The sequence below is a fragment of the Erpetoichthys calabaricus genome, chromosome 15 (assembly GCF_900747795.2).
Source record: "Erpetoichthys calabaricus chromosome 15, fErpCal1.3, whole genome shotgun sequence".
Lineage (NCBI taxonomy): Eukaryota > Metazoa > Chordata > Cladistia > Polypteriformes > Polypteridae > Erpetoichthys > Erpetoichthys calabaricus.
Window position 1 is genome coordinate 31327166 of NC_041408.2, and position 12633 is coordinate 31339798.

At 36.4% G+C, this 12633-nt stretch overlaps 1 protein-coding gene across 3 annotated transcripts in view; it reads right to left on the reverse strand.

The window, feature by feature from the left end:
• The window catches only part of vps54 (VPS54 subunit of GARP complex), a 163731-nt gene that overhangs the window by 95079 nt on the left and 56019 nt on the right, over nt 1-12633 (reverse strand). For all 3 annotated transcript variants that reach the window (XR_007933614.1, XR_007933615.1, XM_028820123.2), the window contains exons 2-3: nt 3805-3973; nt 1250-1494 (exon numbers count right to left, since the gene is read on the reverse strand). Coding sequence is in view for 1 of the 3 variants with exons in the window: in XM_028820123.2 (XP_028675956.1) it covers nt 1250-1494; nt 3805-3940 (381 nt within the window). In the remaining 2 variants the exon portion in view is untranslated. The remainder of the gene's footprint in view (nt 1-1249; nt 1495-3804; nt 3974-12633) is intronic.

Here is a 12633-nt window from a genome sequence, read left to right on the forward strand (position 1 = left end):
TTAATTAGAAAAAGTAGTGGTTTATAAACACCATGTGAAATACTCTCCTTTTATCTGAACTATATCTTTGGTCAAGTGCCAACTTGAAATCTAGTATTGAAAGTTCCCTAATATGTCAATGGCATTTAACATTCACAGTCTTTTGTAAGGACTAAGCAAAGGATGATGTATGCTTGGCTTTTGTTTACTACTCTATTTGTCTGCTAAAACTCTATTAGAATGGTTTACCAGGATCTTTCTTCTCAAGAACTCTTATGGGCTGTTATTTATTATTTTTTATACAAGCAGTCTAATAATTTATTTCTGACTATAGTTTCCATGTTTTAAATGGAATACAAACAAAGATTTATGATCTAGAAATACTGGGATCCATTATGTCACTCATCGCACAGGCTGTTGCCAGTAATCAGGTATATCTCCCACCTGACAGGTGTAAAACTGTTTGTCTTTTGTTTTAGATTTAATAGTAAATACAGTACTTATTCAGTTTCTTTTTTAACTTTCATATACTTTGAGTTTCAGGTGTTGCTCTAGGCCTGGCTCTTCATAATTTTGGGTGCAGTGTTCTTTTTTACTTTTTTATTCCTAATAACTACATCAAAAATGTAACAGAAGAAAACTTAACTTGCACAGTTTTTTTGTTTTACCATTAACTATTATTTTATGTCTCTTAAGTGCCTTATTTAATATTCATTAAATCAATAGCCTTTAACCTCAGATTTACAAATGGATGACATTCAAGGTAACAGCAGCATTTTCTTAAGGAAGGCTTTTATATCATGCATATGACAAGTGGATAGCAGAGTACTTGATGGATCATTATATGAACAAATAAAATGAAGAAAATCAGATCTAAGGAAAAAATACCAATATGGCCTTCATGTGTACAAGCTAAAACAATGAAATAATATTGTACTGCCTAATACATCTAATTTATTTAGCTGGAAAGGAAATATAATAAGGTAGGCAAGGAAAAAAACAAAAACAGAAATGAACATGTTGGGAGATTTTTTTTTTTTTTTTTTTAAGACAAAATGTAATTGAGGATGTAGCAGTGTGGAGCAACAGTGATAGTTTTCAATCCAGAAAATGTGCACTAGTATTATTTTTCAGCAAAGTGTGATAACCAACCAAAAGTATTTAAAAACAGACAAAATATAACAAGTTAAGATCCTAAGACTATACTGAAAAAATATGCACAAATTTTTTTTAACACAAACTCACAATATTTCATAGCACAAGAACTAACCTTTGAGGTTTCTTTAAGGTAAGATGCAAAGTCCTCCTTGGTGACATTTGGGAGGTAAGGGGATGGCATAACCTCACTTTCTATAAAATCTGCACCCCAAGTTTTTGTAAAAAAGTCAGACTCTCTCTTCACCAATCTTGGATCATTTAATGCTGCAGGAAGATTCACTTTGGAGTCATAAACAGTCCATTCATGTTGATCTGCCACAATTGATGGAGGATCACATAGGCTATGGAGATCACCTACTGAAGAGCAAAGGAAATTAAGTTAATAAATCAACCGACTCAAGTTCCTCATCTGGAATAAACAGACGTGGCTAAATGACCCGATTAAAGATTACAAACACTCTACAGAAGGCTTCAACTAAATTTAACAATATATGCAAATGGCAATGATGATTCAAGGATTATAGCTTTCTTTCTCCAAATCGATAAGTGACACTTTGACTATACCATTAATACCTTAAAAAGAAAGGACAAATATTAGTAATGTGTATGACAAAGTTTTTCACAAGTGTAGGTATGGATTAAATATATGGGTATATGCAGAGCACCCACAAGTACAGGTAAGTAACACATACGTTAATAATGCATTGATTGACCAGCAGACAAACACAAAAATCTGGAGTCATCTTAAAAACTACACACATTTTGTAGATTTCATGTGGCAAATTAGGCAAGACTTCTAAGTACAAACATACAGAGTATTTGGATTATAAATTTAACACCTTAAAGGAAGGAAAGCATTGTGGCAGGGACTTTAATAAAAAATAGTTTATTACTTGAAAGCAAATTTGGTTAAGCATTACCTACAGGTTAAAGGTTGACAACCTCCATTTAAAACGTACAGAGACACAGTTAATTTTTTAGAAATCTGTAACTTTAAAAATGTGATTTATAGGCCACATGAGAGACAAACACATCATGAAAAATGGTGAAACAAAACTACAAAATATGATCCACTGGAAAATATGAAATAAACAGAACATTTCTTTTTAGCCCAATTATTCGTATGACAGAATGTTGATAAATACCAAACATTCCAACACTTACATTTTACAAAGTATGATTTTATGTATTTTACCTTTCACAGCTCATGGGGCACAGGCATATGAACTCTCCACCTGTACGTCTCTCCTTTTTCACTTAAAGGCAAAATGTAGTAGCAGTAATATTGTTGTGTGTATAAATACAAAGAAATTCTGGTGCTTAAACCATACAAAATTATTTTAATTCTTAATGAAAAATACACACAATATATACAGATCTGAATACAGAAAAGCGAAATTAGAAAATGAATCAATTCATTTCTTACATTTAGTATAATAACCTGCATTATTAAAGGCCACTGTATAATGTTTTTTCTTTTTAAAGCATTGACTGACTAAAAGACCCTTCCCCAAAACTATATGGCATAATCATCTGACTGCTGTGAACTATTTATTGTCCACATAAGTACTAATACAACAATTTTAAACCAAAAAACACATAAGTAGAATTACATCCAGCAGTTACCACATTTCATAGTGTGCATATGGTTTATGAAAAGATGTATATTCTTTATGAGAAAATACAAAACAATTACGGTAATTTATAGTGGTCTATTGCAGCTCAGTATTGAATAAATATCAATTTATACATAAGTACCATTACACATGTGGAACATGTAGAAATCTGATGAGAATGGGCAAATAAGCTCTGCACAAATAGTCAACTCCTATTTATCCAACAATTCCAGTTAAGATTTACCAAAGGTGCTATATTCCTCAACATTTTTGTCCTAGTCTTTTCCCCCCATTTACAGTTAATGCACTGTGCATCTGATAGGTCCACAATAATTTTTAAATTAGGCATCATGGTTTTAAACAATGTGTGTCAAGTTAGCAGCCCCCTAGATTGAGATAATGTGTGAAACTGCATGTTGGCTGAGTTAGCCAAAATGAGCACTGCTGATAAGAAAAAGACACTTTTATACGTTGATTTCCAATCCACTATAATAACAAAAGAAAAATACATACATGTGGCAGTCGTTTTCCTTTTTTTCTTGCTTTGACGAGTGCTTAGCAGATTTAGTACAAAACAGTAGTGACAGACCTCATCTTCTACAATGATCCAGAATAAGATCAGAAGCCAAATTTTTTTAGGGTGGAGGAGATGCATTTAAAATTTGTTCTTAATACAAATGTGAATTCAACAGCAAAGCAGTGGAGTAGAAAAATACATCCAAAAATGGTGAAGGGGTGTATTTGTGAGTTTAGGAAACCGAAGGCTGTATATTATTTTAATAATGAAAATAACACCTAACCATTCAATAATATGAATAAGCTGATCTTGGAAGTGTATGTAAAAACAGATCTGCAAATCACCACAATACTACCTTGCACGGAGTAATGCAATGCTTAAATTAGAACAAGGCAAAACAAATAACCATTCCTTTACATTGGATTATCCAATCAAATAAGATTTAAAAAGAAATAAAACTAGACTCTATTTAAATAGTAACGTGATCTAATAACTCTAAAAGACAGCTGGAAAAAATGTATGAAGAAGTTTTACCTGTTGGTTCCTTTGGACAAACATCAGGTAGTGATCGGACGAGTTTAAAGTGCTTTGAAGAATCCATATCCTTCTTAAACATATTATCAATGTTGCTTGGATGAGGCACAGACTGGGAACTGTGGCTTGATGCCATTGCATAAAGAGGATACCTCCAAAAGGAGGAGATCTGAAAAAGAACATGAAATAAGCATTTATTATTTAGCTGAAGACATTGCACTAAAACATTTTACATAATGTTCATACTGAATTAATTTTTATATTGCTTTGCTTCTAATCAATGAGTAATATTTCTAATGAAATGAATATAATTTAGCAAACTAAAAATAAAACAAGAAACTACATCTCAAAAATAAAAATAAAAATGTTTTCTCAGCTTTGATATACAGTACACTTTCTTATTTAGGAGGTGACATTTTTTGAATTGGTGTCTTCATAAGTTAAACCACCCAAATGAACTCACTGAAGAAGAGCTTTGCATGATTTGCAGCCTGATATGAGTACCATGCACATGCTAAACTGAAAAAAGGTTCCCAATGCTTCTAATCATTCTCAAATAAAAAAATGGAACTGAACTAATACAGTTGTAAGCATTTTTTTATATTTTGAACTTTAGGCAAAATAAATAGTTGCAATCCACTTAGATTATTAAAACCTTCAGACAATAGCAAAGAATGCAACTACATTACTTTATAGATTAAAAAAAGGACTAATACAGTATACTGAAAGCAACTACTCATTTTTAAAAACTTTAGCCTAATTAACAGAGTTCTGTTTTGCAGGACACTTACATTATATGTCTTTTGAAACTGTATGAGATTATCTAATACAACGTGTGCAATACAGTGGCCCTAAATTCTCATATTGCAGAGACAGAGAAGAGTTCAGCTGCATCCCAAAGACACCTCATTCCAAACCCATCTCACATTACGTGACTCTTAATGTAATGTTTGCCACCTGCAGGGCGCTGTCAGCTAGTGTTACCAGAAAAGAGAGGTTCTGCTGTATTTGTTTAATATTACAATGAACGAACAGGAGGTTTATAACAGGCAGCTGAACAACCCTCCGATGCACACAAGTATGCCATGTGCAGAAGAGGTGGTTCAACCACCTCACACAAACTTTATGTCAACCACTCATTATTATAATATATCTTTGCATGTGTCTCAGTCTCTTCAATAAATAATATATGACCTGGTTAGAAAATAAAGTACCAATTCAGCAAAGCAGATGCATTAGCTCTTGGATGCATGCACTTCAAATGATCGTGGTGCAGTGGAAGACAAGTTCTATTTTACAATTTTTACATTTTACTGTTTAGTTTGAATGGCTATAGAAATGCTCCCACACTTTGGAATGTTTGGTCTAACCATCTTTGTGGCTTCCATTTTCGGTTCTGCCACTATTTAAATGTACCCATAGCATTTAGTTGTGTATTGCACTGCCAGACCATGTGTAGTGGTTATGCATCAACAACAAAAATCGGTGTCAATTATTTTCTAATTGACTATGCCTATTCATTGCAGCACTGGTTGTGACTTTTCTTATTTTTTGATGCTTTGTTTCTCTTATGGTCAACAAGCTTAATTTTATTTGTAGAACAAGTCTTTTTCATAAAGGTTAACAGTGAGTGACTCTGCAGGTTCATCAAAAATTTTAGAAATGTTAGTAATTATTCTGATGTCTTTCTGTCTTACACATGGGATTGTCTTTTAAAATAATATTGCCACCCTTCTAGTCTTATTATAGTTGGAATTAAATATTCCACCTCAGCCAATCAAATTTCTTTTCAACCTAGATTCACCTTTAATATTTAAATGGTCCTTCTGAAGGAAAGTTGTTTCTGACTTTATCTCATAACTAAGACCTTTAACTTAGTGACTCTTTGTATTTTAGGATTTATACTCCTTGATAAAATGAAAATAAATTCTACATGTTGAGTGATACTTCAGTATAGCAGTTTTTGTACAGAATAAAATGTATATTTTTAACTTACTCTGTCTCCCTTCCCTCCCTCTTTTCCTATTTTACCTCACCAAATGTTTCCCTCAAAAACATTCTACTGATGCCACTGGAAAATCAACAACACAATTACTTTTCCCTCCAAAAGTTAATAAACCATGATACAACTTAATGATTAAAATATATCAAATGTTAAATGTTACTAATTACTAGGGCCAAAAATATAATATCAGGGAGCAATATTTTGGCTCTACTGGTATTGACTGGCAAAATTCACCAAGGAATTTTTCAGAATATGTTGTCTTTGCTAGTGTTCACCTAGTATTTTCCTGAAGATTTGTCATGCAGTGGGCTTGAGTGAACATTTTTTTTCTAGCAACTATGATGCTTTTGATTTCAGTGTGACATCACAGAAATGTAGCAACCATGTACGAAATATTCCCACTCACACCTTCTTCCAATAACCAGTCCCCCCAAACCTTCCCTACTACATCAACAACTCTTATCATATCAGCTGGAATAGCCAGTGATAAGTCCGCCTCTGACCATCAGTATGGGCCGTCCATAACTGAAAACCAAGTAAGGAGACAACTGAGGATGCTACACACTGGAAAAGTTGTAGGACCAGATGAGAGTCAGTCCTGCAGTTCCTAAGGTCTGTGCTGACCAACTTTATGGGGTCCTCTGTCACCTGTTCAGTCTGTCCCAAAGGCTCCAGAAAGTGCCACTACTGTGGAAAACATCCTGCATTTGTTCCTGTTTCAAAGAAGGCAGGGGCCTAATCACTTAATGACTATGGAACAAATGGCACTTACATTTCACATAATGAACCCATGTCAATTTGTCTATCGGACAAAGACTGTAGTGCAGGATGCAATTATCTATCTGTTTCATAAGGCTTGTTCTCACGTGAATACATCTGGCAGCACTGAGAAGATTATGTTTTTTGATTTATCCAAGGCCTTCAATACCACCCAGCCATCCCTCTTAAGAGGTAAGCTCAGATATATAAAGGTGCATGAGTCTATGATGTCCTGGATAATGGACTATCTGTCAAGCAGATCAGAGTTTGTAAAACGTTCTCTTTGGTCCCTGCTTTTCCAAGCTTTATGGTAATTTACTTGTAGTGCTCCTTTACACAAGGTATTACTGTAGTTGAGCCAGAGTGTGTCCTTTTTTTGGCAGCAAACTTCCTGCAGTGTAAAACAAGGAGCAGCAAGTTGAGGCTTACTTTACCAGAGAGTGAGAGGTGATTGGAATATTAGCTTGTACGTTAAATAAAGTGGAGACAAAAACTGAGAAAAAACAATTGGCGAAGACGTTATGTGCAATTAGACAGAATGGCAAGAAAAGCTACTTTAATGAATTCAGACCTTTTTATTTTGTCCTTTAAATTAAAACAGAGTTTGAGTTTGAACAGCAAGCTTGTTTTAAGTGCAGCAGTTTACATTTTTAATTGGAAAAAGAAATGATAAAGATGAATTTGAAACTGCTGCTTAGTAAGCAATAAATTGTTTTCTTAACAAAAAAAATGAGTCTTTTACTTATAAACCTGTTAAGCAGGTTAGTGTTGTGTCTTCTTGAAAAACAACTTATGAATATTTGATATATTTGCAGCTTTTTTAAAAGATTTGTACCGAGTTTATTATATGTTGCTGTGTGTCATACTGTGTAAGTTTTGGTAAAAAAACAAGTACTACATAATTAAAACTGTAATCCATATTTATAATTACACTTCAAAAATTACGAATGTCTAGCTGATGCACTGATTAAAAAAGTAACACACCTGAATAAATATAGTAAATGTACATTTTAACAGCAAAAAAAGCTGCATTGTAATTAATGATTAAAAATTATTAAAACCTGTAAGTGCACATACATTTACATTTCAGTGGTACTTACCTGCCAATATCAATTAATTGATTGTGTGAGAATACATATATTTTTTTGTTGTTAGAGAAATGGTGAAAGTTATATGTTCAGAGGAAGCAGCAATGGACTGTGCAATACCTCCCCCTGGACACTAGATGGCCGCCCCCCTGGGTTGGAGCGGTGCCTCGGTTTCCCGCAGGGCTCGATGGGAATTGGAGTTGGGTGCAGCCCTGTTGGGACCCGCAGGCACCGCCAGGGGTTGCTGCAGCTGGGATTCCTGAGCCCGTATGGGCAGCGTATTTGCCACACCAGGAAGTGCAGCCGGAACTCGGCGATCAACCACCCAGAGCACTTCCAGGTGGACTATAAAAGGGCCCAGCAACCACCACTCAATGGCCAGAGTCAGGAGGAGGAGGACAAAACTTGACAAAGGGGTGGTGGTGGAAGAAAGGAATTGTGTGGTGGTGTTTTGGGACTGTGTTGTGCCTGTGGGGGTTACGGGGAACACGTGCCCCACAGGTGAAGAAAAATAAAACTTTCTTTGGTTTTTATACGTGCCTCCGGTGTAAGTCTGTGTCGGGTCAGGTGCCTATATAGCGCCTTTTCACTATATATATATATATATATATATATATATATATATATATATATATATATATATATATATATATATATATATATAAATAAATAAATAAATAAATATACAGTACAGTGCAAAAGTTTTAGGCAGGTGTGAAAAAATGCTGTAAACAAAGAATGCTTTCAAAAATGGAAGTGTTAATCATTTATTTTCATCAATCAACAAAATGCAGTGAATGAACAAAAGAGAAATCTAAATCAAATCAGTATTTGGTGTGACCACCCTTTACCTTCAAAACAGCATCAATTCTTCTAGGTACACTTGCACAAAGTTTTTGAAGGAACTCGGCTGGTAGGTTATTCCAAACATCTTGGAGAACTAAACACAGATCTTCTGTGGATGTAGGCTTCCTCACATCCTTCTGTCTCTTCATGTAATCCCAGACACACTCGATGATGTTGAAATCAGGGCTTAGTGGGGGCCATACCATCCAGGACTTCTTGTTCTTCTTTACGCTGAAGATAGTTCTTAATGACTTTGGCTGTATGTTTGGGGTCGTTGTCCTGCTGCAGAATAAATTTGGGGCCAATCATACGCCTCCCTGATGGTACTGCGTGATGGATAAGTATCTGCCTGTATTTCTCAGGATTGAGAACACCATTAATCCTGACCAAATCTCCAACTCCATTTGTAGAAATGCAGCCCCAAAAATTCAAGGAACCTCCACCATGCTTCACTGTTGCCTGCAGACACTCATTATTGTACCGCTCTCCGGCCCTTCAACGAATAAACTGCCTTCTGCTACAGCCAAATATATAAAATTTTGACTCATCAGTCCAGAGCACCTGCTGCCATTTTTCTGCACCCCGGTTCCTATGTTTTTGTGCATACTTGAGTCGCTTGGCCTTGTTTCAACGTCGGAGGTATGGCTTTTTGGCTGTAACTCTTCCATGAAGACCACTTCTGGCCAGACTTCTCCGGACAGTAGATGGGTGTACCTGGGTCCCACTGGTTTCTGCCAGTTCTGAGCTGATGGCACTGCTGGACATCTTCCGATTTCAAAGGGTAATAAGCTTGATGTGTCTTTCATCTGCTGCACTAAGTTTCCTTGGCCGACCACTGCGTCTACGATCCTCAACGTTGCCAGTTTCTTTGTGCTTCTTCAAAAGAGCTTGAACAGCACATCTTGAAACCCCAGTCTGCTTTGAAATCCTTGTCTGGGAGAGACCTTGCTGATGCAGTATAACTACCTTGTGTCTTGTTGCTGTGCTCAATCTTGCCATGACATGAAACTGTCTTCCACAACCTCACCTTGGTAGCAGAGTTTGGCTGTTCCTCACCCAGTTTTAAGCCTCCTACACAGCTGTTTCTGTTTCAGTTAATGACTGTGTTTCAACCTACGTGTGACACTGATGATCTTTAGCACCTGTTTGGTATAATTGGTTGATCATACACCTGACTATAATCCTACAAAATCCCTGACTTTGTGCAAGTGGACCTATAAGAATTGATGCTGGCAAAAGGTAGTAACACCAAATATTGATTTGATTTAGATTTTTCTTTTGTTCGTTCACTTTGCATTTTGTAAATTGATAACAATAAACAATCATTATTTATATTTCTGAAAGCATTCTTTGTTTACAGCATTTTTCACACCTGCCTAAAACTTTTGCACAGTACTGTATAAATAAAAATATATAGTAAGAAAGACGCCGTGTAGCACCCGACCCGACACAGATTGGACACGGGAGGCATGTGTAAACTAAAATATATAGTTTTTATCTTCTTCCTCTGTGGGAGCACGTCTTCCCCGTGCAATGCACAGTCCCAAGCACAAGCACACCACTAATGCACCACACTCTCTCTTCCTCCTAGGCACAACCACTCCTTCCAAGCAACCTTGTCCTCCTTCAACCCGACTCTGACCTCTGGCTCCTTTTATAGTTCACCTGGGAGAACTTCAAATAAACTATGCGCATATCTGAAGCAGTGTGTGGTAGAAGCTGTATCCCAATTATCCTCTGTGCTCTCAACATAACTCGTGGTAGAGCTTTTCAATCAGCTGCTGTATGACTGTGATTCCACAGATACATTGGGTTAAAATACTCTGAGTGGTGCACTCAGAGTAACAACGTTAAAGCAGCTTTGGCATTTGGAATAGCTTGGCCATTCCGTTGATCATTATATTGTTCCAGGTTGATTACAATCAGATGTCTTAATTTTATAAACGATATGCGGCCGCATCAGGGATGTGAATCTAAAACAGAAAGGATAAGCACACAAGGACAGTAGCACTGCTTTGACACTAGGTGTCGGCAGTTTGCAAAACTGAGCCAAAAACTTGCGTACGCCATTGACTGAGCTGGCGTTAGAATTAGGGCTGCAACGATTAGTCGACGTAATTGACGACATCCACTACATAAAATCGTTGACACAGATTTTTTATTATCGCGCGTCATAAACAGAACCTTCAATAGAGGCTCCAGTCACAAAGAACCACATTGGTTTTTGTAACTGCAATGCACTACATGAACGTCTAGAAGCAGTATCGTTTGTTATTCTTTGTCAAGACTGCACAAAGTCCTACCAACGAAGAAGCACGTCTGAGGAGAAGAAGAATGTAAAGGAAAATAGACGTGGTTGCAATGGCGAGTCGCATAGAGGAGGGGGAAGGAGATGGAAAAAAATTGAGACAGAAACTTTCTAAAGTATGGGAGCACTTCACCAAAAAAGAAAAAAAAGTTGAATGCAGATTATGCAAAGTGGAGCTTTCTTTTCATGGCAGCACCACCGTGATGCATGAGCATCTGAAACGCAAGTATCCTGGAGCTATGATGCTGCCGTCTCTTGAGAGGTAAGTTTTAGCGAGTAAAGATAGTGTCACGCATTAATGTTGATGTTTGTACTATAATGTGCATATCAAGGTTTTGACAATGATAGTTAACCCTTAAACTGACACATACTTGGGGGTTAATGCACCCCTGAACGCCAAATATTTTTTAGTTGCACTTTAAGTAAACGTCACAATTCACAAAGAAAATTAAGTTTTAACGGAACACATTTTTTTCATGCAAAGAGCATCACAATTACTGCAATACAGATCATTTTACACAATAAAAATGAACTGTAAAAACTATTAAAAAAAAAAAAAACTACTGCAACAATTACTATATGTTCAAGGTGCAACTGAAGTCATTGGTGAAATTCAGTAAATCACCGAGCCAATTGTGCTTGAACTGGCTGCACGCAAACACACAGAGGTAAGCGCTGATGCTTGCAGGCTCATTTAGTGCAGCGGCTGAATCCCAGAGACAGTGGGGATGCAGTTCTTCTGGGGTAGTCAGTGGTCGTTAGCTGGCTGCTCAACGAATATACGGCTTTGACTAATCACCTCCAGCATTCTGGCAAATTGGTCTGTGAAGTAAATATAGCCGGTTGCAGGGTTCAATGAATATACTCAGCTCAGGCGTGCTGGCAAATGCACTGAGAAACAACTTCAGCCGGTTCCAGCAGTTTAAGGGTTAAGTGAATATAATTTCAGTTATGTTTGCTAACGTGTTTGGAGTGAATAGGAGTAACTGAGCCGTCCTAGTTTTTTTTTCTTCTTTTTTCATATAATATTTGAGTTCATATGAATAGTAAAACATCTCTAACTAACATTAGGTAACTTGTGTTTTGGAGTATATCAGTAATTAGCTTGTATATTTTAGTCCATTATTTTTTTATTTTGGCATAATATAGTGATAAACTACAACACTTTTCCTTCGGAGTGTGAGGATTAAAACATCTTTCTCCGTTTGCAAAATCATTCTTATGTATTCCTGCTACCTCTGCTCCCTCTGAGTGTCTCTTCTCAGCAGCTGGGAACATTGTCTCAAAGAAGAGAGCCAGCCTCACACCAGAGCATGTCGAAATGCTCATGTTCCTGCACTGCAAATCAGGAATATATGAACTAATATTTAAACTTTTGGACTTCAAGACACAACAGTGGCCATTTTCGGTTAAGTTAAATGCACTTTTTTTGTTTAAAGACTATGTGCACTTTAGTTTGTATTGTTTAATGTATTTCTTTATTATTGTGATAGTCACACTAATATAAAACATCAGATTTTTTTCAAATTCATATGTTTCACTGGTTGTTATTTTAATTTGATTATTATTATTAACTGTTAATGCAGAGACATCAGGGTGACATTCACAGGTGGACAGAAGTGAGCAGATGAGGTAAGACATGCACTGGAGCCCAGAACAGGATGTGCAACCACAGGTCGCAGGCATCAAAACAGTCAGGCATGAAATAATCGGGACTAATCGAAAAAAATTTGAACGATTAGTCAACTACCAAAATAATCATTAGTTGCAGGCCTAGTTAGAATGTGCATGGTTTTGCGCCAAGATTAGTTTTTATACGTCGC